We start from the raw sequence: 26,850 nt of genomic DNA, 5'->3' as shown, positions 1-26,850 counted from the left end.
TAAAGGACCCCCAGAACTGACTTTTTTGTTCTCTTTTTACAGCTCTTAGCACAGTATGTTTTTTCCCGTGGTCAGACAAAACTAAATTCCTCACTGCAACAATGGACGAAATGCAGGAGAAAAAAAGATCTTCAGAGCCTAAGACGTGTTTGTAACAAAGCTACTGGTGCTTTGTGGAGGAGGGCATGTGAAATTGTGGAAACTAAGCTAATAGAAGTTGCTCCCTTAATAAAGAATTGCAAAGTCAGATTTTCCTTGGCTGTAGATAGCATACAAAAGAACGGGGAGAAAGGCTCATGCAATTTCATTAAAAGAGCCAGCACTCAACAATAATTCTTCTATCAAATAATCAAAATTAGCTTTCTGTTGTTGAAATTCTGCACAGGCACAGGGGAAATTAGCTGTAGCTTTCTGTTCATTTCTCTTTTCAGTTCTGTCTAAGTCTGCTGGCTGCAGTTTAAGAATTCAGGTCACTGAATTGCTTTTTGAATTTGCATGCATTTGAAATAATCTCACTTTATTAGGCTGGCTTATGCCCCGGCCTGCTGTCAAAGTGGCTGCCCCCTGCTACTCTGGTTACTTCTTCTTCTCTTGTTACTCACACAGCTGGGTTCGGAGCACTCTGCTCGGGTCGCAGCCAGCAGCACAGCCCATGGCACAGTGCAGGGATGGAGGTGGTCTCTGCCCTCCCTTGCCCCAGCTGTTTCTGTGCCCTGGGGAGTGCTGCACTGGCTGCAAGGTCTCACTGCACCACTGTCTTGGGGTCTGCATAAACAGGGAAATCAGCTGGAAGAGAGGTTTCAAAATAATTCTCGACTCCCCGTCTATGTGCTGTTCCCCCGTTTGAGCCCAGCTTTCTCCCAAATGTAGGTCACCCCACGCTGAACTGCACAAACCGCCACGTGAAGTTCTGCTCAGAACTGAGCAGCTCCCAGAAGCAAGGCAAAGCCAGCTGGATCTCAGCAGCTTGACTCTGTGTAAGAGCATCCACAGAGGAGTTCAGGGCACTTAACAAATCTGCTCTAGAAGGTAATTCTCGTTAACCCTCCTGAGAGCCTGCCTGTGTAAACACTTACAAAGTGGATGTGTGGTTCCTGATGAACTGCGCTGCAGAAGTTGCCATACGTGTGCTCTTACACCGTGATAAGGCAGCACCCACCTGCATAATGAAGTCTGTGTCTGTCTTGTGAAAGCTCTATCACCTGAAATACAGTTAATGTACAACAATACTCCCTTCTCCCTTTGTTCCCCACAAGCTTATTTGGAGTTAAACCTGTACATAGGGGCTTATTGCAGGAAGGTGCCATGTGGAAAGGGATACTAATTTTATCAGCACAGAGTTCTTTGTATGGGGTGGTTAGCTGAGACTGTTGTCTTATTACCATCTTATTACCATCTAACAAACCCCTAACTGGGTCAAATGGCACACAGTGAGTAATGTTATCTGATTAATCTTATGATCGTTAAGCAAAACTTGAAATAAACTAAGTTTATGATGCTCCTCTCTCACTTCTCACATTTATGTGACTCTACAGAGCTCTGCAGAAAAAAAAGAAAAAAAAAAGTCAAACATTACAAATTGCCATGAAAGGGTGTAAGAACTGTGCAATTTTGAAGCACAATGGTTGTTACTTATTGCTGCAGACTGAAGCCAGAGCTGCCTTCTCCTCAAGTGGCAGGAGTGCTTGCATCTGGAGCCAAAGCTTCTGCATTCAATTCTCAGTGCCCTGCTGGAGCTGACAGCTGTGACAGGGACAGATTCTGGAAGACTCTGGACTGATGACATTCTGGAACTGTTTTCTGTCAGCAGCGTGGTCTGGTGGCAGATAGCTACCAGATTGCCCTCGAGGCAGGAGAAGTCCCCTAAGTTTAGAGGTATGGTTGGTAAGTAGGTCGCTCTTCACGTAATTTAACAGAGGGTTGAGAGTATTTAAAAAGGTGTTTGAATGGGAAAATACTATCTGAGCAGGTGTTTTATTTTCATGCTGATAGCAAACAGCTGGAGCATGGCTCTCTAAATCCAAAAGCAAGCTGGTAACTTAGGGGGCCCATAGATATGGGGCACAAATATACTGCATTTCCTATCACTCTCCTCTTGCTTCTGCTGAAAGTCTCCTAGCTCACCAACTAGCTGTCTGTGGTATTAGTGACCCGGCCCAGCGAACTCACACTCTGCAAGGTAGACAGGAGTTGGGATCAACTGATGTGATCAAGGTTACTTACAAAGTCAAAGGCAAGTCTCCTGAGATCTCATCACTACCCTCCTTCTGTCGAGATATGTCAGGCTTTATTTTCCTTCCAGACTTGCATGAGAAACAGTGCTTCCACATTCAGACTGGGTTGCCAGCTCACCTTAATTAAGCTGAAGTCATGTGCGCTCACTCATGGTGAGCTGCCAATCGATAGCTTTCCTTAGGCTGATGTACACTGAGTCTGGGCCTTCAATTCCAAAGAAAAAGTAACTCAGAAATTGAATTCCTGCCTAAGTTTGAACTCCCACCTTGAAGATACCTACAGCAGGGCCAGACTGCACTGTGTGGCTCACCGAGGCCATTTCAGACAGCCAACTCAAAGGAGACAAATCATATCCTTTTATCAATGCCTTTTTTTCTTTGCTGACTGTAAAAGTCAGATTTGGGTCTGCACATTGTACAGAAGAGAGGATTTCAGGTCAGAGAAACACACGTAGCAGTATTTGAACCCCAGTTCCCTATAAACAGTCGTGTTTATGGGTTTTTCAGGTGACCAAAGAGGACACAACACAGAAAAAACTGTGTTTTCACTTGTCAAGCATCGATATCATAGCAGCTCAGTACTTGGATAATAAGTTTTCATCACCTGTGCCTTTATCAGCAACTGCAGCTAAGAGACATATATATATATAGCCCTGTGAGCAAATCTGCTTGCTCATCTCACACGTGCAGATCTTTGGGGGTTAATCACCTGCATAAACAAAACTGGGACCTCAGTGTGGATGCAGAGTACGCTTTGTGCTGAGCACAGACTGCTTTATTTATACACATTTCAGCCCATTTCATGTGATTTTGCATGGCACCTGCCACAAGGGAATAGGTAGCTAAGATGTGTTCAGACTGGGCTCCACCTTTGCTAATATTATTTTCCCTGTAGAAGAGATGAGGAACTGAGGCATGTTGCAAAGGCATGACAAGGACAAACAGGGAATCTGTGGCAGAGCTTGGCACAGGTCCCAGACTTCTCATTCTCAGTTCACCCAGCCTAACACAGGCCAGTCCCAGCTCTGTGGCAGCAGATCCCACAGTATCAGCCATCATTCAGACAAGCGGCGTTGCAAACCCAACAGGATTTCAATTTCAACTGCAGAAGAGTGATCACGAGCTGACAAACAGGGTGCCCAGTGAAAAAGTTTGAGAACAGCTATTTTGTGGCTCCTATGACAAAGCTTTTAAAACTTCTGCCACTATAATGTTTTAAACAGGCACTCTTGTGCTGTAATAACATTATGTAATAATATTTAGACTGGTATTGTGTTGCCTTAGATTTGTTTTTTAGCATCTGCAATGCCTGGAGGAAATGCAAGGCATTTTTAATCCATTAACTGAGATCCCTGGACCAAAATCCATGCAACTGGCATTCAAAACATAGGCATTTCAAACCACTTGAAGTGAGATATTCCCAAAGAAATTGAAAAAAACAACTTCCTCTGGCTTCAGAATGCTCTTTCAGCTCCCAGCAGCGACTTTTGTATGGATGGTAGGGAGCCTCATGGCAGACATCTAGATTTAAAAGTCAGAAAATAATTGTCTCCCACTATTTTTTGAACGGATGAGGGAATTCTGATCTGACAATATTCACAACCCATGTTGTATTTACTTTCAGTGAACATTGGAGTGGTTGTGTTTTACAAGTGCAAACACTTGTGAAAATCTAATTTTAAGCTTCGATGATCACCCCAAGCCAGATTCACAGCCAGGCAGGAACAGAACCAGGCAGTTTACGTCACTGACACGTCACAAACAGGGCCTGCTCACAAATGCCTGTCCTACAAAGAATCACTCACTGGAGAAAGGAACAAATCAGCTAAACGCACAAACACTACAGAGAATTTTACAGATTGGTCAAGAACAAGAGGAGATTTAAGCCAGGGCTAAAATCATCATTCGTCAGTGATCGGCTTGATTTCCTCAGGTCTCCATCTTCAGGCTCTGAGCCCATGGAGAGCTACGCATGTGATTTTCTGCAGCCTGAGGAGTACTTTAAAGTCTGAAGTTACTCAGAGAGAGAGTTAAGCAGGGACACAAATCACTGCAGAATCAGACCCTAGTCAATTCCTGGGGACTAATCCTTTCCAGTCTTTAAAGAGCTCTGCAAGTGCAAAACACCTGGGAAACCTCTTCCTCAGCCACACGCGGCCCAGGCAGGATGCCAATATCAATTCCCATTAACAACAGAGGTTAGGAGGATACATCAACACGCTCTTCGGCAGAGCGATCAATGGAGCTGAGGGCTCTCTGGGGGCTGTGCCCTTCCTGCTGCTGCAGTACCCGTGTACCAGCAGGAAGCAGTGGGGGCACGCAGATCAGCATGTGCCTGCCCCTCTCCTTCCCCTCTGCCTAGCCACGGAATTTCAGACTGCATTTGCTCTGCAAAGTGAATGCCTCACTGCACTTCCAGTCAAGCAGCACTGCTCCTGTTGCTTCAAGGGATGGGGGCTCACATCCTCATCCTGTCTCTCTGCTTCTTAGCAATCTTAGATCACACTTCCAAATCCCCAGTAGAGCTGCTAATCCTGTAAACATCATAGAATCATAGAATCACGAGGTTGGAAACTATAAGATCATCCAGTTCAACTGTCTTCTCATCACCACTGCTACCACAAGCACTAAACCAGATCTTGCAGCTCCTCATCCAGACACCTCTTGAACACTGCCAGGGACAGCAACTCCACCACCTCTCTATGCAGCCATTGCAGTACCTGACCACTCTCAGAGAGAAAAAGTTCTTCCTCATGCCTAACCTAAACCTCTTCTGCTACAACTTGCAGCCATTTCCCCAGGTCCTGTTCGTTGCCTGGGAGAAGAGGCCAAAGCCCTATTCACCACAACCTCCCTTCAGGAAGTTGTGGAGTGCAGTGAGGTCTCTCCCAAGCCTCCTCTTCTCCAGACTGAACAATCCCACCTCCCTCAGCCGCTCCTCATTGGACTTGTGCTCCAGACCCCTCACCAGTTTTGTTGCCCTTCTCTGGACATCTCTCCTGGATGGGCTTCCTTCTCTCTGCTCTTTTGGTTCCTCACTGCAAAGGGAGAATACTGGATGGACCTCTGCTGGCAGTGACAGAGCCCTCGGAATCATTTCATGTCCTCAGGCTGGAACTTCTCAAAGACATGTTGTCATCTGGGCAGAAGGAAGTCAGTGAATGCACTACTAACTTGGAAGGAGGCTCCCACTTGCTTCCATCTTGAATACAGATCCTAAGCTGAACAAGAACCAAAAGTACTGTTCTACTTTAGTTCATACTCAGCTTTTCTGTGCCTCTGTCACTCTCCCTCAGATCCCTGCAACAGTCCCCTTACTTTCAGAGACAGCCTCAGTTTAGTGTAGCGTTCCTGACTTCACTAAACAGTCACATGCTGTTACACAGCTGCTGTGCTGCTGCTGCTGGATGGCACACGTTTCAATGGAAGGTGAAGAAAACGCTTTATTTATAAAAGGCAGGGATTTCCATGGAATCTGCCAATTTCAGTAGGGAATTGGCTCTTTAGAGAAATTCCAGACAAAGAACATTGAGCACAGCGGGGTGGGAAAGTGCTACAAGTATACTATTTTGCAATAGTAGAGGATGTAAAGCTAGTAGCAGACAGCTCTCGATTTAACAGGGATAGCACTAGGACTTTCCTCTGAAGGTACGTGCCTTTTATGCAGTGTAGGGACTAATACTTTCTCATGTCAGCCGAATGGCAAAAGGAGGGGAGGACAGTGCCAGAGCTCTGCTCCAAAGGGCATGTTATTTCAGTAGCTCTGTGTCACCTTCTGACTTTATGTTGATATTTTGCAGCTGCATGTGGAAGGGAATTTCTCCTGCCGGAGAAGAAAATGAGGTTCTTTTTGCTGGTTTGGAAAGCAGAGTTGTGAGAAGCAGCTCTCCCCTTGACCATCACTTCAAGGAAGCTGTCCCACAGCAGCACAGGTATGGAGGTTTCCATCTGGCTAACCTTTCCTGCTTTCTTCCATGCTGAAAATGCAAAAAGGCTACATACCAAAAGGCTGCCTGCAAGAAAATGCCTCAGATGAGAGGTCTGATTCATGGTCAAGCAACATCACAAAAACAAATTCGAACAGAGTTCTGATGAAGTTGTGGAAAGGGAATGCTGCCTTGTGCTTAGAGAGTTAGGAGTTGAACCAGCAAGGTTTATTCTTTGTAATATCCCTGACTCAGTGCAATCTGGAGCAGGTTGGCTTTACCTCCCCATGTCTGAGTTTCTCTACCGTATAATTCCCTGCACTAATGACGACTTTTATTATGATTTCTGGCAACTCACTTTGATCCACATTGTGAAAGACTCACACTAGCAAGGTTAGGTCTACACAGCAGCTCAAGGACTGCAGGAGGGGAAGACATACCCAGCTAGCTTCAAACTTGTTCACTTGGGAGCTGGTACCATCCTAACTGTCAATCTTACCACCAGTTAAACATCCATGGATTTACATAATTTCACAGTGGTTTTGGGAACTTCCTGTAAGTTCTGCATCACTGCTGGCAAACAGTTTCTGCTACATTTTCCATGAATTTTAGTTATGAATGCAGCTATCCACAGAGCAAAGGACAAGAAGCACACAGCACACACCCTGCTCACCTGCATACGCAGTCACAAAAAGCTTCAGGCCAGGAAGCTGAGCAGTGCTGACCATCTAAAGCTGAAGAATTTGAGATGAAGTCAAGCTGCCCCACCCTTGGTTGTGTCTGACATTACATTTTCTAGGAGCTAGTTCAGTCTCATTTAAATAACCATGTGATAAGGCTGTTGCCACATACACTAGGGCCTCATTAGTGGCCAGACTCTACATGTTTAGCTCACAACCTTTTCCTCAAGGGTCACACTTTCTGGTTTCAAGCAGGTAATGAGATGCACAGAATACAATGTTCCCCACATAAAAAGCCCCAGAGGCACTGCACCCCTTGCTGGGCTGCCAGCTTCCTCCCTGCCCCCCTCACCCCATTATCCTCCTTGCTTTCTGCATTGTACTCAGACTCGTGCTGACCTTTTTGATTCTGAAAAGCAATGGAAATGCATGCAGCTTTAAGCAATGTGTAATAAGAAACTTAAGAAGTTAGACTTGGATTCTGAAATGCTCGGTCCATAGCTCTGCAGATATTTTGTGCATGACCTTCTTTAAATCACTTAATGTCTTCATGTTAAATTTTTCTGGTCATGACCAACTGGTGCCCTGGTCCCTGGCTAGACAAGGATGTTTGCAGCACAAGTTATGCCTTCCCCAGGGCAGGACAGCATCCTGACATGGGCCACTGTGAGCTACTGCAATCCAATGATACTCTTTGGTTAACTGTAGGTGTGGGAGGTTTTTTTTGCAACTGTTCCATGTCTTTGTTTGGCTGCCTGTTTCTACTGAAGGTATTTATAGTTGGACTCTAATGGACAGCTGGACAGGTGCTTTGTGGTTGTGTTCTGCTGATGGTTTTGCACAAGAGATCAGAAAGCACACCAAGCTTTCCCTTCCCAAACAGCACTTCTTGCTTCTCCAGCAGCTTGTAAGCTATGACCAGAAAAGCAACTGTCCCATGAAGATGCATTATGGTCTGCATTTCATTATGCATTGACAGACCAGAGAAGATCCTTCCTCATCAATGTAGCTGCCAGTTTTTGTCTTAAGTTTAAAAAATTAATACAATTAACCCATGCAGTCATACCCCAGCCAGCATCTGTGTAAAAACAGGTCACACTCTAACAAAGTCCTCATGCTGAGAGATGATTTCTGCAGCAGAACATTTCAATGAAATACTGAGATTTGCTTGCAGTACTTGGTGGAGGTCACAGCGTGGCCTGCTTTCTCTTGAACCTGGGAGGCTGTGGGTATTTCCAAATTCCGAGCTAAAATTCAAAACGTAGTGAATTCACTAAGATGGCCCTTAGTGGGGTCAGACTGATCTTGGAGCAGGCAGAAATGTGTATGCGAGAGAGAAAGAGTAGAATGAGGTTTTCACTGATCTTCTTAACTGAATGGGTCTCCTTGTAGGAGCTGAAGTCAGGCAAGGAGAGACAGAGCAGAATCTCCTTCAGTTTACAGCTCCAGCAAAGGAATGAAGGACCATCTGTGGGGAGAGGATGCCAGGGCAGCAAGTTGAGGAAAGGAGACCTTCAAGCTACTTACCAATTCTGTCCAGCCTGTCAAGAGCCACCGTTTCAAAAGCTCGGCGCATCATGGGATACTCTTCCAGCACCTCATTGAAGTTGTCCACTGAGAGGGAGTAGAGCCGGCAGTACGTGTCAGCTCGCACGCTGGCTGTGCGCCGGCCGCGAGTCAGCAGACAGATTTCTGGAATGAAAGACCCAGCCTGAGAACACGGGGACAGAGACCATCAACCCCACGGGACAAAACCTGGCACAGTTGCTCAGCAGTCCCGTCTGCCACCCAGTCCCCTCTCGAGCTGGACTCTACCAGCTTTCCCTTTGCTGAAAGCAGGAACAGTAGGAATGTTCTCCATACGCAGTAACATTTCAGCAATAAAATACCAGGGGGCTCAGTCGTGGCAGCTGCTACATACACCCGCACCTCAGGGACTCCGCTGATCTAATTAGCCAGTCAAGTTTTGTTATGGTGGATTATCAAAGATATCACTTGTGCATTCAGAATGGAGAAGCTGTCTTTCACCAGCTCCTCTTGGGCACTGGGAGCAGAAGGTCATGTCGTGCCCTCATTGAAGCTAATTCTCTCCCTAGATTTGCAGTAGAGGCTCTGTGCTGACCCCGTGGCCCTACTGCCTGTTAATAACTTTGATCCTCATACTCAAAACATTTGTCTTTTCAAAGATGCTTGGAAGTTACTTGCAGATCTGTCACAAGCTTCCAGATTCTCAGGATGAACCAAGTTAGTGGCATTCACTCACTACCAACTCTAAGTGTATTTACACTGAAGTCAGGTACTCCTAGGAGGGTGTTCAGCTGGTTAAAGAACAATAAGTCCTTGACTCCAGCATAAAAACCCCATTTGGGCATGCTCCTTGAACTTTCAGCACAGAGCTCCTGAGGCTTGCTTTTCCACTGACTGAACACAGAGTCTGGGCACCTAAGACAGGCACTTAAATACAGATGGTATGACCTAAGGACAGAAGGTCTTGTCACTGACAGCATACTTCTCTGTGCTGCTGAGTGTTGATCTATCAGCATCGTACTGAGGATTCACTCTGGATCCACCCCAGGGCACTCATATAGCAGCACTGCAAAGTGGTGAGTTTTTAGGCTGCTTTCCTAAGGAAAAGGTGCTTCTAAGACAGTGCTATTTTTGGATGTGTGTGGAACTGTGTGCGTATCATCCTTACTCCAGCATTCTAACTCCAAATCCCAGCAAGCAAACCCAACTTGCTAGTGATGTGCAAAATCTCTGTATCAAAGAACCAGCAGGCGGGTGCAAACAGGTTTTCTTTGCAGGAACTATGATTGTAAGATGAGTATTTAATACAGAATAGTCCTTATAGAAGGGCAGGTTCATTCTACCTCCTCTCAGTAGACAGTGGTGCACATTCAGCACTTGTACTGAAACTCACATCTTCCTGAGAACTGTCTGTCCTGGGGTGTCAGTGTGGTCTCCGCAGGGCTCTGACAGCTGGGTAGTCTCTGTTACTCTGTGAGCAGTATCCTGAAGCTTGTGGTGTTTTCTGACCTTGTACTAGTTTCACTGCTGCTGACACATTACACCTGCCTGCTGACCTTCACGACATTTTGCTGAGCCACAAACTGGGGAGATGAAGGACTATGTTTTTCCCTCCATGTTTATACAGCACTTCATATGATAGATGCCAGACAGTAGGAATAGGCAACGCTATAAATGTGCTTGGAAAACAGAGAATGCTCCATTTTTTCTCTTTACATTCTCAGCTTCACAGATCCATCAGTTTGCTTGGGGCAGAAGGAAATGAAACTACAAGAGCTTAGTTTTCCTTCTCCACTTTGTTATTATTTATAGTCCAGACTCCTGCGATGCCCGTAAATCCCAGCCACAACCCACTGTACAATTTACTATATGAGAAGCTGCAAGACAGCTGAGATGAACAGAGGGTGGACAAAGAAGTGGCAGAGGTATCAGTACCACATGCTGCTCCACCTGTGCATCCAGGACAAGTTAAGGACAATGTGAACACTAGCAGTGGGCCTCACTGTGAAAAGGTGACCCATAAACACGCACCTCCAAAGTAGGAGCCATCTGCCAGCTTGGTCTCCTTGTTGCCTTTGGTGAGGACACTCACCACCCCGTGCTGGATGAAGTACATCTTCTTGCCAATGGTGCCCTCCCGAATGATGTAATCCCCAGGCTGGAATACCTCAAACCGCAGCTTGGTCAACATGGATGTCACAAAGTTGGGATCTGCGTTGGCAAAGAGTGGCATGGAGGCAACCAGCTTCCGGCAGTTGAAGTTTATGATTTCCTGATGGCACAGTGAATAAAAAGAGAGGGTGGGCAGGAAGAAAAGATGGGACGAGGAAGCAGAAAAGGTATGTTTAGTCAACATCTAATAACATAACGACATTCTCCCACTTACATTAAAAAATTCACACTGTACATTAAATAGTCAAAAAAGATGCTGTTCCCTTAGTCTGGCTCCCCCAGCTAGTTGGCTAGAATGGGCCTCTGGATGCTCACAGCACGTAGCAGTGCTAACTGAAGCTGATAGTTTGACGCCATGCTTCACTGCTTTCATTCATATGCTTTCCCTTTGAGCAGGGACAAAAGAGTGATTCCCCTCATCCTCCCAAATACATAAAATATATCTCTTCCTGCAGAAAGCTTTGGAGTGTATGAGAGGTGCATAGCGGTGGTAAAACTGTGCATGAAAAAGCCCAGAGCTCCACTCTGGGAAAATGTTATAACTCACCTTGGCAGCCCTACGTACTCCATTGCCCTTGCTTGACAATGAGATATTAAACAGCACAAATGTGCCACAGCTCTCAGAGAAATAATTATCCTGGTCAGCTGGGAACAGTGTCAAGAGGAGGGAGGGAGAGGTGCCCACCAGTCACTGAGGCATGGGCTGGATCATCAACCTCAGCTGAAGAAAACCCAATTCAGCTGTTCAGCTGTCACAGAGCAGACGGGGACTGTGCCTCTTCCTGCGGCTTGGTGTCACTCAGAGGGTATGACAGCGTTTTCCATTGCACAGGAGCTGCTCTGTGCCATGTCAGCAAGGCAGCAGAAAGTGATACTGAGTAAATCACCCAGCACAGTGCTCCCCAGTTAAGCATAGGAGCAAGATCTGGATGACTGGAGCAGGAAGAAGGAGGGCAGGGGAAGCATGTGTCTCCTCCTTACTGAGACTTCTCTTCCAGGGTTGCCCTTTTAGACATCATGCCATTCTCAAAAATCTCAGGGTATTTATCCATACTATTGACTCTGCAATGCAAGGTAACAGACCCTTACAGTGCCCAGGAATAAAGGACAGGAGCAACTGAAGGAGGGGGAGCTCAGCAGGTTTAAGATTCTTATGTCTGTTGTACAAACAAAAAGGGCAGAAGATCGGAGAGTCAAAAAGTGAAGGAAGGGGAGTGAAAATCATCTCCACACCCCCACCAGAATCTGCTGCAGAGATCTAACAGTACCCTTAAGGACACAGAGGGGCAGTGGGTACTTCTGTGTGCTATATAGCCAGCCAGAGGTTAGCCAGGCTCAGGAAAGCAAGCAAAGTCTTTCCTAAAAGGATTCAAAGCACATGGCTGTCTTATCCTCACCAACATGACCTGTCTTGTAACATGCTGCTCCTCTCCAGCATTGCCATGGGCTCAAGAGGTGCCAAGATGTAACCATTCATGTGATGAGCACATGTCAGGGCCTGAATACCACACTGAATACTCTGCAAACCATGTGGACAGGACAGCGCGCAGCTGCCAAGGATGGCAGGAACATGCACCATCCTCACCTCTCGGAGGGGCTCGCTCAGCTCTCCCAGGATGCTCTCTTCATCAAACATCTTCCCCTGGTAGCGATGCTCATAGTAATCATGGATGCGCTGCCTCATGTCTGCAGGGAGCTTGTGGAAGGACATATACTGCTCCACTTGCTTGTACTGCACAGAGGAAAGAAGAAGAAAGGGAGTTACCAGGCCGTGTAACAAATGGCACCCACGTGGGGACAAATACATACCACGGGATTCCCATACCTGACTCTTCCACACCACTCTGGCTTGGCCAAGGCAGGTAAATCTGGTGCAGGACAGCACAATTGCCTTAACGCATGGCACGTTTGCAGACACCTTTGTTTTATTTCCCAAATAGATGCCTGATGTTTTAACCTTATCCTCAACCAGTTACACCATGAACACAGCTCCTCATTCCCTGAATACTGTCCTCACTAACACACACAGAGGAAGATCTGGGAGCCTGAAGGGCTGGCAAAAACAACTATCACATTTAGTCGCATGAAGCTGCACCCATGGCCTGCTTTTCCTCTCCTCTGTGTTCTCACTTGCCCACTACAAACATTTTTTCTTTCTCGCTTAGAGCTGCACAGGTCCAGATTTTCTTCACTTACTGCTGGATCCCTGTTGCTTCCTGTACTTATGCTATCTAACCTGTCCGTGTTTCTGCCTAAAGAATCGCATTTCCATCCTGTCGTTTAGAGGAGAATACAAGGGCACACTGTCTGATGCCAGAGCAATGTTTGGGGATGAGTGGTGCTTTCTATCAGTAACTGACACCTCTTCAAGGGCACAGGACTGTAAACGGGACCACTTGCCCTGTAGGTGCTGCAGGGACAAGGTGTGTGTGCTGCAATGCTCGTGCCCCTTCCTCCTGGTGTGCAGTACAGAATATCACCCGTACTAACAATGCTGACAAGAGGACCACACACCCCTTTTGCCTTCCTTCTTTCCCCCAGTAAATCTGTCCCTGAATGTCCCTTTACTGCAGCTTGTGCTGAAGTGCCTAATTACCAAACTTCTGCTCATTACAGACCTTCCCTGCACATCAGTGTCACTTAGAACTCAGTACAGTCTGTGCTGGTGCTGCCTTGCATGCTAACAACTTGATCTGCACCAGAGAGGAGAAGGAATTACTCGGAGAAGCCAAGGTAGCAGAGGGGACACTCGGGGTTTCCTGGCATTTCCAGAGCTCTTTGTCTGTAGCTTGCAGCAAAGGAGCTGGCTGTAAATATTCATGATCGCTATAGCATGATCAAAGTCAAGCGAGTCACCACCTCCCCACAGGGAGCTGAATTGGCAATGAACGCTGCACTTTATTATTTGGATTGCTGAAGTTCTGGAGAGGCAGGCAGGATGCTGTAGTGGGCTGTGCTAGGTGCTGCATAGCCTGCAGCTCATCAACAGGGGAGGCGAAATGAGTGGAAACCCTGTGTCCTGAATTGGAACCTATCTACCACACTGCAAAAGCACTGCTTTTGTTGTTTTATCCAAGAGCCCCGCTGTCAGAGCACCAGGATACCTGTGAGGGTGGCCAGTGGCACAGATCCCAGCCACCAGCCCACTAGCCCTCTCCTCCCCACTCTAAGCACTTGCTATCAATCTCCAGCTGATCTTGGCTTTGTGGGAAAAATGCCCCAACAAGCACAGGTTGGATGGGAACGCTCAGGACTCTCTGCTTACTCACTACTGCGTATGGATTTATTGCTTTGTAACAAAGAGCAATAAATAACCGCCCTGCAAAGCCTCTAGGGCTTGTCAGATTCTCCCACACTAACTGTTCCCAGATAAGGCTCTGTGCAAAGACAGGACAGACTTACTTCACCAAAATAGAAGGTTTTCCTTCCTTCCTTCTTACGAATTAAAAATGTGCCTACGAAAGAAAACTGTGAGATAAGAATCCATAATTCTCTGTCACAGTTAAGCAGAAGGACACGTCTCTGCTCTCCTGTCTTTGGCAGTGCTACCTCCCCTCACCCCGTGCCAGAGGGACACACAGACATCAGTGGCCTCTCTGAGTTCAAAGGGAAAGACTCATTAGGAGTTATTTAAATCTTTCTCAAGACAATCAAGTCCATTTAATTTCGAACTTATTTTAAATCTGTTTTTCCTTGAATAAGCCTTTGAGGGAGGCAATATACCACAAGGGAACCACTTAGAATCACAGAATGGCTTGGGTCGAAAAAGACCACAATGCTCATCTATTTCCAACCCCCCTGCCACGTGCAGGGCTGCCAACTACCAGACAGACCAGGCTGCCCACACCACCAAACCAGGCTGCCCAGAAACTTAGACGAGTATTTTTCCTTCTAGAACCTGCAGCTTTCCCTAGCTGTCTCACCACTCCCCTCCCTCATACCACACTTCACTCACAACCCAAGGAGAACTAAATATTTTTAACGTCTTTCATGCCCTCATTCTCTGTCATGAGTCCTTCTTTCTTTGGCAGTAATAAATCACTGTCTGGAAAAGCCAGACTATTTCCTCACCCTATTTCTGAATACGAAAAAGATGCTGCTTTTGAGAAGATTTGCTCCTATCCCAACCCTGGCACAATGCCTCTCTGAGTCCTCTTTGGTCCTCAGCCCTCACTCTGCAGAGCTTCAGAGAAATGCCATTTGCTATTCTTGCAACTGGGTTAACTCAAACACACACACTTGCACAGAATGCTCACCAACATGGGCCTACTGCAGTGAAGGCACTTGGGATGCTAGCTGCCCTTCACCCAAAGATAAAAGCACATTTCCCATATAGAGTTGCATTACTTCCAGGAATGGGCTGAAGCAGCTGTGGGATGGACTTTAATCCTGCTCCCATTCTCCACATCTGAACTTCCTGGAGGTCAAAAGAGATGCACTTGTGTAAGGAAAAGGGGAACCAAGCAGAGTAATGCATTTTCAATGAAGTGAAATATTATGATGCTCTGACAGCATTTCAAATGCTGTGTGGGAATGGCAGTATACATCCTGAGACTGGATTAAGATACACGTAATCAGCCATGATGTACAGCACTGCATCTCTCTTAAGTGGATTTGTGCTTCATAAGGGCAAAGATCAAGTGACAAGATTCACCAGATGGAGTGTTTTGATAGGACACAGTTGCATCTTTGTTTTATTTTCTCTGACATATGATTAGGAGCAAAACAGTGCTGCCGTGTCAGCTCCCCAGCACTTAGTAGTCATCAAAATCTAATGAATGCTAAGTCCTGCTTTTTGTCTCTTAAGCCATTCATGCTCTCACCCTCAGGATCTGTTCTGTGACCATGAGATCTCAGTGTGATCAATCACATTCTCATGGAGTCCAGTGACTCCAGGAGAGAGTGGTTTTAAGGGAAGAAAATGGAACATCTGTAACAAATAAAATCAGGCCAAGAGTGCTGGTGCAATCTCTGCTGATTTCCCTTTGCTTGTAGCTTGCTTTGTGTCAGCTTTAGAACACAACATTTTGCTTTCTCCCTGATATTTTGCCGAAGACTGTACTGGATACAAGCTAGCAGTTTATCTTGCCAACACTTCAGCTTTGGGTGCTATTGACTGCTTCCTACAGACCCAGTCTTCAGTCTGCAAGAAGCTTTATATGCGTCTTGGTTCTGAGCTCTTCCAAACACTGCGTTAATTTTCGCACTGCAGCGCTAGCTCAATTTGCTACAGGAGGATGATTTTCAAGTGCTGCTGTTACATGCTGAAATACACTGAATGCTTTTAACTCCACTGTAGTGATACCTTCAGAAATGATCTTATGTAGAATCAAGCTCTTGTTCTGTTATGAATATCACAGACACTAGCAAAGAATTTTCAGAGTCTTCCACTTTCTGTACAACATTCATTACAATGAGGAGCCTCAGTTGCTGCCTCTCCTTGCTGTTCATCAGTAGCTATTCAGGCAAGGATTAAGCTTCAGACAATCTATTTCTTGATGGTGAGATGTCAGCAGGGTCAATTATAAGCTTGATGAAGTAGTTGTTTACTTCCTCCCATTGGATGCATTACTGCAGTGGCCACAGCACAAGCAGGGAATCCCACCATGGGTGCTGTTCAGCACACTGCAATCAGCTGGCTGTCACAGTGCCATGAGATGTGGCCCTGCTGAGCTGCAAGTGATGCAAACGTCCATGAGTTTCAGGGGTCTCGGGAGATGGAATCCCAGAACTTTCAGACAGACCTGTTTGCATTTAAATGCTGTGGCAATGCCTGTTTGCTATTACAGGTGCTCTGCCTTAAGCTTTAATCCTTTGCCTGATGGCAAGATTCTGCAATTATGAATGTACTATGTACAAACCTTATACCATGGCCATAGAAACAGCTTGTTTTCCACAACCAAGCTGGGAAAGGCCAGCATACCCTAGCATACATCTGTAGTCCAGCACAGCAGACATTTGGACATGACCAATGGATCTTTTATTCTTCAAGCACTGTGAATTCCCTATCGCAGGACATTCTAGAGATGTCAGGTCACGTTGCTGGATCCACATACTTGGAAGCATGGTGGGGAAAAAGAGATCAATGTTACTTTCATCAGAAGAGAAAGACAAGAGAAATGAGGTAAAGTCTGCCAGGAGACAAAGGCTAGAGATGTAGGAAAGGGAACAGTGAGTCTGATGTGAAATCAGAATTGCCGGGAGCAGCTTTCTGCCAGGAGAGGTGGCTCAGCAGGGAGCCTGTGCTCTTCACATTGTGATGTATTTATTTATTTATTTATTTATTTCTGGTTCAAGTGCCAAAGTGAATATCTGAAAACTGATAATGAAGTTTGAAATCCCACACTGGGATACAAAGAACTGCTGAGGCAAGAGCACTTTCCTTTCCGTGACAACACGCAGCGCTCGTGCGTGCACGAACATACTGCTCAGCCCAGGCTGTGCTTGACACTGCTTCAAGAACAGAGCTATCTGTCTGGCTTCCACTCTCAGAAAGAATTAAGATGTCAAAATCTTAGCTATGATCACTTTATCTTTGATACAGCAGACCAAGACCAATCCTCAACATAGGATTGGTGACAGAAGGCAAAACTACAGATTTGTGTCTCCTTTTGTGAAGATGTCCTAGAAAGGCACAAAAAAGGCACCAACTTCTGCATGAGCACAGGGAGGGCACTGCCTGAACTCTGTATGTCAGCCCACTCAGCCAGCTATGCTGTCTGTACGTGTGCTATTGCTTGGAAGATGGACACAATCCTGGGCGCTGAACTGCCTGCTTCGTGACAACTGATCACGGCACAGGTATCTGGAGGATGTTTTACAGTGTCACTGTAAGATGTGGGTAAGCACTCTCAAGGAATAGGACGTTCATCACAAAATATTCTTCTGTAAAAAAACAAACTACTTGACTCCAGTTAAGCTACAGCCATAAAGGGGGGCAAATTCCACTGCAAGATGTTTTTAGAAGAAACCATTGGGTTTTCATTCAGAAAGCATTTTTGTGCTATAATCAACCCAAGATTCTCTAATGAAAACAATTAAATAACCTTAAAAAAACTGACTTAACATTGTTTGCAACACCTATTACTGATTTCTTATAAGCATTGCCCAAGGTGGATGCCCCATCCCTGCAGGCATTCAAGGCCAGGCTGGATGTGGCTCCGCGCAGCCTGGGCTGCTGGTTGGTGACCCTGCACACAGCAGGGGGTTGGAACTGGATGAGCACTGTGCTCCTTTGCAACCCAGGCCATCCTGTGATTCTATGAAAAAGGAGATGGATGTGGTACCTTTGGACAGCTACTTTGCTGTGCTGGACACACAATCCTAAGCTGACTGGCCTACAAAGCTGCCAGAAATACCAGCCCTGATTACAGAAGAACCTACCTGGAGGCACTGCCTGAGACTCTGCACATCTGCAGCCCTTGCAGCTAGAAACAATCAATACATCACATAATTTCTAAGCCTTGTTATCTAACCCAAATGCTCTGATTCACAGTAGCGTGGGACATAATAGCTCTCAGGACATCTCTGAACAGACTTGAGGTAATACACAACTCATACAGTCCTAACTGGATCAAGCAAGGCTCTCCAAACTTTTTTCCCATTAGGAAATTTGATTAAATTTTCCAGACACCCCCAATTTCTTGAGTGCTGCACGCTTCCAAGCCTCTCACATATCAACAGAAGAGTCAAGGAGTTTCACAGCCTTCCCACCATCCAAAATTGAGATGCTAGCTCAGGAAGGGAGAATTCTACATAACCCCGTTGGTCCCTTCAGAACTTGGGGAATGCCACCTGAGGAATCAAAGACAACTAGGGAATAACACTTCAAACGTTGTCCAGGCTGCTAATGAATGGGAAATCTCCCATCTGACAGCTTTGTAGGAATAGTGGCAGTCTTTACCCACCTCAGCACTAACACAGCAGCTGACACAAGTTATCTTCATAGGTCTGTGCCATGTCATCCCCAAGGTGGCACTAGCTAAGCCAGCCTTGGAGCCACAAGAATTAATATAACTTCGGTGCAGTGCTGTGCTTAGGTTAATTAGCTCTGCTTAGAGAAGGGGAGGGAGGGGAGCTAATAAGCAAGGGCATGCTGCCAGGCTAATGTGATTATACTCTATCCAGGACCCCAGCTAGGATCTCTGCACTGAACTCCTTGCACACATTCACTTGGAGCCAGTTCAGAAAACTGCAAAGCACAACAGCCTAAAGGCACACAAAAGGTGATTTCTTCAACAGTTTCAGATGCTTTGAGGAAAAGGAGAAAGAACAAAAGAGGCACACAGTAGCCTAGATCATGGCCATACCCTCCCAGCTTCTGACAAAAGCAGATGAGGGTTATGCACTGCCACGACTTAAAGCTGCACGTGGGCATTCAATAATACTTCAAAGGTTTTCCTTGTGTGAATTTCTTTAAATATTCTGAAGTTCATTAAACTTGGGGCCTTTTCAGTGCCCTGTGGCAGCAGCTCTAAAGTTTAATCACTTACCAGAAGAAAAAAATCCTTTCTTAAACCTTCTGCCTACCAAGACCCTGTAGTGCTGGTCCGCAGGGAAGGGCAAAGACTGACTATGCCCAGGAGATGGATCCCCAGCTCCCTCTATAGCACTGAGGCACAGTAGTGCTATGGAAAGGACCTTGTGAGATCACAGGTTCAAAGGGTTCAAACCCTCCCCTATTGTGAGTCTTTCACTTCTTCCTTGACAAATACTGGTCCAACATTTGCTTTGTCCTCCAAAGACTGTATGTTCCATGTATTATGCTTCAGCCTTTACAATCACTATTTTTTTCCCAATTGCCAGCATCAAAATCCTCTCTGGTGAGTTCAGGCCAATGACAGCAAGATCAGGACCAAAAATGTTGAGAGCTGGCTTGGACAGCCAGACTATGGATGAATTCATGCAAGAAGGGCTGCGATAATGGTGACTACACAGCTGTTTCAGGCATTGAGAGATCATGAGTGCTTCTGCAGGATTCAGAAAGCACTTCTCTCTTTAATGCTGCCCCTTGCAATTGTGCTGCAGCAGGTGATTATTAAGAATAATGATATGAATATGTAAGTATCTGCCCAGTTTTAATCCGTGTTTTAAGAACGAGAACTGGATAGACTATTAGGGGAAGGGGAGCAGGGGAACGAATATGGAGAACAGAGAGCTTGGGAGAATACCAAGACAGATCTTGAGTAGAGATGAGGCTCTGGCAGGAGAGATTACAGCTTTGCTGGGCTCTGCAATGCTGACAGCAGCAATTCCTACCTATCATCAGTCATTCTTCTGCATGCACCTGAGAAGATAACACGGGAGAGCCAAGCCTCTCTGCAGGATACCCGTAACTGCCTGCATCCTGCTGCGATGGGAGAGTGAAGCCCAGAGCCTCTCCCTGCTTCGATCCAATGAGCATGGCTGCAGTAAGCAGCACAACCACCACTCCCAAAAGCCTCAAGGTTACAGAGCCAATTGGGGAGGATGAGTGTGCGTGTTTGTTTGTGGTGACTTGACATAAATATTAATCCAATTGAGCTTCAGGATTAGAGAAGGAAATTAATAGGGCAACCTGCACCAAGAAGGAAAATAACTTGCACATCAGCCTAGTTTGCTCATCTCCTGGCCCAAAACACTCTCCTTCTCTTGTGAGCCACAGTTAATGTAGATTGTGTGGCAATGTAGATTGTTTGCAGTCAATGACAAACTTACATGCTAAGGTTTGAACTGATCCAAGAATATCTGAAAGGGGCCTCGAGCCTCTACTCTCGCTTATGGACCTCCTCTGCCATTACCCTGCACCAGCTCTGGCACTCGCTGGAATGTGCAGCAATTCAGCCTACTGATCTAGCAGAAAACAAAACTAAGCCAGAAGAGAGAAATCAGCTCAGCAGAGAAGCATGAGGAGTAGTGCACCAGAGTGAAACTGCACAGCTGGGAGTAGAGGCAGGGAGCACTGGTGAGAACAGGTGTGTGAGGCTTCCCCTCTGCTCAGAGCTGTGAGGTTCACTTACAAAATGCTACTCTATACCAAGACGTTGGGAAATTTTTTTATCAGATGCCTTTGGGATGGACTGGTAATATTTTCTTATCATATAAATGTAAAAAAAAAATGACAACAGTTAAGGGTGCAAATGTATTTTTAGCTAGACACTAGCTCAGAGACAGGAGTCATCTCCTGAGCTTGCTCTTGTCTCTGCTGTTTGACTGCAGGCAAATCATTTAGGGCAAAACATACTCTGCAATGCAGGACAGAACTTCTAACTTTGCCACTGGGACTGGAAATAAGACAGCCATTTCAGAGTGCCAGAGCTAACGAGCTATTCTGACTCAGAGCTTTTTAGGGATGGCACAGAGCCATGAAGGCTGTGCCACTTCAGTGCCTGAGCTGGTAGGAGTGCTCTGTGCCGCACGGGACTCTCCACTTGTACTCAGGAACCTTGGCACTACACTGATTTGGAGGGTTCAACTTCTGTCTCCAGTATCTTCATGGTTCCTATCAACCCGTCAATCCTGTATGGCCTCCTTGCCTCGCAGAACCAGCGTGGCATGAAGTTCAGGTATCTCCTACAGGAGGACATGGGATTTGTCCGAATGAATCTAATCAAGAGTGAAAGACGGGACCAAATCACGTCCTATTTACTGAGACAAGCCTGCAGTTGAAACCAACAGACAGCACATGTTGTCTTATTCCCCTTCTCAGAAACCCTGTTTGTACAAGAGAAGAACAAGTTGGCTTGGCAGAAAAAAAGATCAGCCTGAAGCTTCACTACAAGTTCTCTCCCAAACCTTGTCTTTACTTTACACAAAGTAAAGTATCTAGCCATTCCCTTCTGTCCTGTTATTATCTTCATTTCTGCCACTCCTTTCCCTCCCCACTGCCTCCTTCTTTGGCTACTCCTAGAACAGCTGATAAAATCTCTGCAGCCAGAGCTGCTGCTGAGGTGAGATGCAGAGCCCTGTCTGCAGCCTGAAGGTGTACTCAGCAGCAGCCTCCAAACTGCTCTGTGCTTTTCCCAGTCGACCCTGCCAACTTGTTGAGATTCTTTGCTTATAATATGCTTCAACAGCCACGTTGTCCCATGAGGACTGAACTAAATTGAGTTGCAGGGCTGCAAATCACGAAGCGGCCTCATTTTAATCATGGCTATTCAAGTGCTAAGGAATGCAGAAAGTAAATACATATTTGTTTTTAGACCATCATTTGTCCCATTTGCAAGAGGAAATTGAATGTACTCAGTCCCCGAGGCTTTGTTCTTAAGAGAATACCTTGCGAAATGAACCTGCTATAAACCACTACACATGAAATATATCCTTTGTTAAACCCTCTATCCACTGCTTTTGTCAAAAAGCTCCTCTCCCGAATCTATTAACCCTCTTATTCACATCTCCACAATCTAATCAGGCTTTATTTAACATTTCACACTTCTGCCACCCCAGTTGCAGTCCCCGCTGGCTTTCTGGTGACTGGTTTCCATGAGCACTGACTAGAATCAAACATCTACGGACGAGTTCTGCCCTTGTCTCCAGACCTGGCTGGGGAAAAAATTGCAGTGCGTTGTCCTGCAGGTGTAAACTTGGCTGCAGCTCGGTTGACCAGGTGGCTGGATTTGCAAATCAGTCCTTGACTTCTATGCTACTTCAAACAAATTTGAATAAATACTCTGCACACACAGATTTTGATCAGCTTGCATTCCTAGTGCTGCAGTGTCCTTCTCTTTGGCATGCCTTCCTCTCAATTAGCCTCAGTCCAGCCAATCTGGCACACAGAAGCAAGAAGTAACCCAGTCCTCCACACATCTTCAAATGGACCTTCTGTTTTAGCTCTAGCTGTGGTTTCAGATATTCCCTATCCTCAGAGCATGATTCAGCCTCTGGGCTTTGCTTTCAGTCTCTGCTCTACTGCAAGGTCCTCCTGCAGCCCAGCACTGTAATCCCAGTGTCTCAAACTTGTTCTAGCCCATCTTGCCATCCTTTCTCTCACCTCCTTCCAAGCAACAGCTTCAAACTCACCCTTCTTAAGCCAGTGCATGCCAGCCATACTTCACATGATCGAACAATAGCTACCTAGTTTAATCAACAAGAAGCAATGTCAGAATAGGACTAGCACCTCATTCTTCCTCTTCTTAAGTCTTCAGACCAAATGTACCTGTGTAACCCTGACCACAACACCCTTGAGCCCTCCAAGCCCTTACTCTTAGTTACACACAGTCATTCTTCAACAAGTGCTCCTGTTTTGTGGAGGTGCTGGTTCAGCCAGAACTTGAGGCAGAAGCCCTGCTCACCTGTGTCCTAGAAGGAAAAGTATCATTGCACCACCTGCTGAATCATGGTGAGTGACCCTGTGTGCTCCATAACACCTTACAAACTCACAGCATCACCTTAAACCCACCACCAGGAGCTACTGCTAACTGCAATGGTAATCTGATCAGTGGTGACATTTCTGTCTGTGTCCTACATTATGCAACTCAACAACTGCAATTAATTCCACAGCTACCTGGGGAACCTACCTGGCTCTTCTGAGCTTTGAGATCTGCTTTGGGTTTGTTACGTAGTTTCACTCCCGAGCACTGATGTGATTAATGTGGATACTTTTAAAGGAGGTGCTTGCTAAACAAATGCTGCGCATTCTGAACATTTAGTCAGGATTTCAGAAAGTGGCTCAATTTTAGATACCACTGACATGGATAATCTAAAACAGCCAGAGACAAAAAGAATCCCCCACTTGCCCTACTGTTATTCATGTGATCTTGTATCCACTTCCTTCTGAGGTTCTGTTGGGTAAACAGATAGTTATGAGATACCAACAAACTACAGTAGTGACAAAGGCACTGCGCTCCCGGTCTCTCACGTGGGTCACTCAGAGCCCTGATCTCCTCCAGATGATGCGTAAGCCACCCCTAGGTGACATAAGGGTTGCAAAGCCCAGTCCTTACCTTCTCCTGGTACTGACGCCGTGAGGAGTCCAGAGACTGGATTAGGGCTGTGGCATGGCCGATGAACATGGCATAGCAGGTGGCACCGACAATCATGCTCAGCATAGTGAGCCATACATCAGACATGCCAACGGGTGCCTGCTGCCCATACCCAATGCAGAGCATGTGACTCATTGCCTTGAACAGCGCATAGGAATACTGCTTCCCCCAGGAGTCATTCTAAAGAGACAGATAGACAGACAAAGCTTTAGCAGTGGGACAAGACATTCACTGAGATGAACACATTTCAGAAAACGATACCTAACGTTAGACTCAAAGTCCATATTTAAAGCACCTCTATGTTTTAAACAAACGATGTGATGGCTTAGAAGTGTTGGGCACACTGGATATACATACAAACCCTACATTTAGTCATCTGACAGTAGCTGACTTTGGTCAGGGTTTTTACAGATTCCATGCATTCTTTCCAGCACAGCTTTCAGAAAGAAATCCTGACTGATGCTTTCCTAACCTGGGATACACTGAGATGATGCACTGCAATGTGTTCAAAATGACCCACGTGTGGAAAAAGGGACTGATGCAAATGGTCACTCCACTGAGAAATGGATTTTTCAAAGAACTGCTAGAAGAGAGCCTGAGCAAGCCTTCCAGCAGTGAGGTCTTCAAGCAAGAAAAATCATTTACTCCCCATGTCTGGGTCTCTGGTCATTACCTGAAGAGAGGGGAGGGCAGAAAATTAAGATGATAATGGCAGAGAGTTCTTTGCAGGGTCAAACTGGGCCTCTTCAGGGAGCTGAACAAACTAGAAATGGCTTCATTTGAGAGATGAAATAAACCACAGTGAGAAGCCAGCTGAAGTCAATGGCTTCCTTCAGACATGCTGTGCTCTCCCACCACAATGAACAGCAGAAGCACCTCAGTGATTACATCATGCAAAAGGGAAAAAAACAGAACATAAGTTTCAGGACTACTCTGATTAGTTTGAGCTCATGGAACAGCACAAGGTACATTCACTATCTTGTGGGTATTACATGCTAGCAACTCCTTGCCACAAAACCTTGTAAAGTAAATGCAACTGTCATCACACACTGCTATTACAAGACGTGTGAAAAAATACCACTGCTACGGTGATATTCATTGCAGCACATAATCTGTATGTTCATCAGTCTTCTTCCTGTTCCTAGGAAGGTGCTGGATATACACTTGGATATAGCAGTGCAGATACATACAGCGTAGCAACTCAGAAGGTCGTTGTGCAGAAGACCTGGTTTGGGGCTCATCAGATAGGTGAGCAATACTTCTGTGAACTCCATTCAGAGAGACACAGCAGGCTCAGCATGGTGACCTGCAATGCGGGAAGCCCTGGAGTTTACTGGATGCCTCCCTGGAGGGATCTTATCACAATCCGGTTGGTTGATGGCTGATGACCTGTCTACAAAAACCAGCTCTCTGGGTGTCACTAATGTTGATGGAAATTTTTCAGTAAGCTGACAAGTAGTAAACAGAACCAAAGAGCACTGTTAATGTTTGTGAGTTGTGGCAAAGAGCTGGAACCTCTGGTCGGTGTTAATGCTTGTGTGGGAGATAAGCACGTGGACAAAGACAGGAGACAGTGTTACCTTAGCCATATCCAGTTACATTATGCAAGCGGGCCTGATTCACACTGCAACAAGAAGGGCAAAGCAACAGAAGTGACAGCAAAGCGGACACAGAAGCAGCAGCACATCCAGGGTCCCAGGGGGGACGGCTCCCTACTGGCGCCAGCCTGTCTGGGCTCACCTCCCTAACAAAGCAGGAGCCAGTTCACCTCCTGCACTGGAAAAATCTCCCCCTGAGCCCACAGGAAAGATAACGTGGCCTTTGGGTCTCTATTCCTGGGCCTGCAGATGGCCTGCCCCTGTGTGTGAGAAAAGCTGCAGCCCAAAGGGGGAGTCAGCTACAGGAGAAGGCAAAGAACACCGGTACTCTGATGCCGACACAGGGCTGAATGCAGCTCCCTGAGAGAAGCCTGACAAGGCAAGCAGAAGAGTCAGTCCCAGCACCAAACACAAACTGAGAAAAGCAGCAATCCACGACACAGTGGTTAAGCATGCCCCAGCCTGCCTTTCTATCACAGAGCCAATAGGTAAGTCTGGCAAAGACAGAGGTGTGTACTTGGCTTGATGGAGAGGAGTGTGATTTCTTCTCCTCTTGCCCACTCAGGCCAGTTCTACTTCTTAGCCAGAAGGTTCTCAAAACAAATACCTTTCCCATGGTACTGTGGAAATGCTGCTGCCTTCTGAGTTCAGCATGGCAGTAGTTTAACAGGGCAGCACATCTCTGTAACAGAATTGAGGGCAGGGAGAAAAGAAATGCTGAAATTCCAAAGGGAATCTGGGAAGACAGAAAAAGATCAGCTGAGCTGGTTGCTCAGACATCAGGAACCTGGCTGCCAGGGTTTTTCATGACTGTGAATGATCAAAGGGCAGAGTCTGGGCATCAGTCACGTTCAAGTTTTGAGAGTCATTCTAGCAACTTGCTGTTCAGGAGCAGGCAAGTCACTAAACCACCCTGGATTTGGTTCCCGCCTATGTAAGCAGGAGCCAACATAGCAGTTCCCAATAAACTTTTGGGTGTAGGAGGCTTGCAATGTAGAAATTAGTCATCCAAACCCATGATGTCCAATACCAACAAGCCCCAGCAGCCTGCAGAAACACTTCCAGCTCCCTGAGAACTCTGTAGTTATGAGCAATGACCTCAGTTTCCATCAGCATCATGGCTCCCTGCGAGGACAGCCTGCTTTGTGCCAGGCTGAGTAATGACAGGCTGAGGGGCGAGAACTGGAGAAAACACAGGGTGCTTACAATGGTCCTGAGCAGCTTGGCCTGCCGGGAGGAGAGATCAAGGACTGCTAAAACAGAGGCAATTCCCAGAAAGAAGAACCTTCCAAAGCAGTTACCTTTAGGACACAACCTCTAAGCATCTGTAAGGAGCACTGGATCCTCACAGCACAGTCTTTGTGATCACTCTTTCCTTGGAAGTCTATCTTTATTTTTCAAACCTACTCTACACCCTTTCGTTTCCCACAGAATAAACAGGCAGGCCAAGAATGCAATACAGAGAAGCAGCATTGGTTCCAAACGTGGTCACAAGCTTATCAGCATCACAGTGCCCTGTACTGATACAGCTTGCTCCTATACCAAACCAACCCCTGTAGTGGAGGACTTATACTACAAATACACCCTAGTGGCTAAAATGATCCATTAAGGTAGATAAATGAGACCCTCCAACTGCAGAAAGAACATGGCTCCTCCTTAACCAAATCTCAAAGCAAGCTAAAATGGAGCTACAGATCTGTGCTTGAGCATCGTCAAGAGGGATGTTATCTCCAGCGCACGCCAGGCACTGTGAG

General features: G+C 46.2%; 1 protein-coding gene across 1 annotated transcript in view; it reads right to left on the bottom strand.

Moving 5' to 3' along the window:
• The window catches only part of HCN4 (hyperpolarization activated cyclic nucleotide gated potassium channel 4), a gene marked incomplete at both ends in the record, with an annotated part of 94,186 nt that overhangs the window by 6,799 nt on the left and 60,537 nt on the right, over positions 1-26,850 (bottom strand). The window contains 4 exons of the mRNA XM_079541065.1: positions 8,368-8,532; positions 10,399-10,639; positions 12,125-12,271; positions 23,460-23,678. Coding sequence (XP_079397191.1) covers positions 8,368-8,532; positions 10,399-10,639; positions 12,125-12,271; positions 23,460-23,678 — 772 coding nt within the window. The remainder of the gene's footprint in view (positions 1-8,367; positions 8,533-10,398; positions 10,640-12,124; positions 12,272-23,459; positions 23,679-26,850) is intronic.

Source organism: Tetrao urogallus (genome assembly GCF_951394365.1).
Source record: "Tetrao urogallus genome assembly, chromosome: 11".
NCBI classification, from domain to species: Eukaryota; Metazoa; Chordata; class Aves; order Galliformes; family Phasianidae; genus Tetrao; species Tetrao urogallus.
The sequence above is the reverse complement of the archived record's forward strand: the minus strand, read 5'-3'. Positions and strand labels throughout refer to the sequence as shown.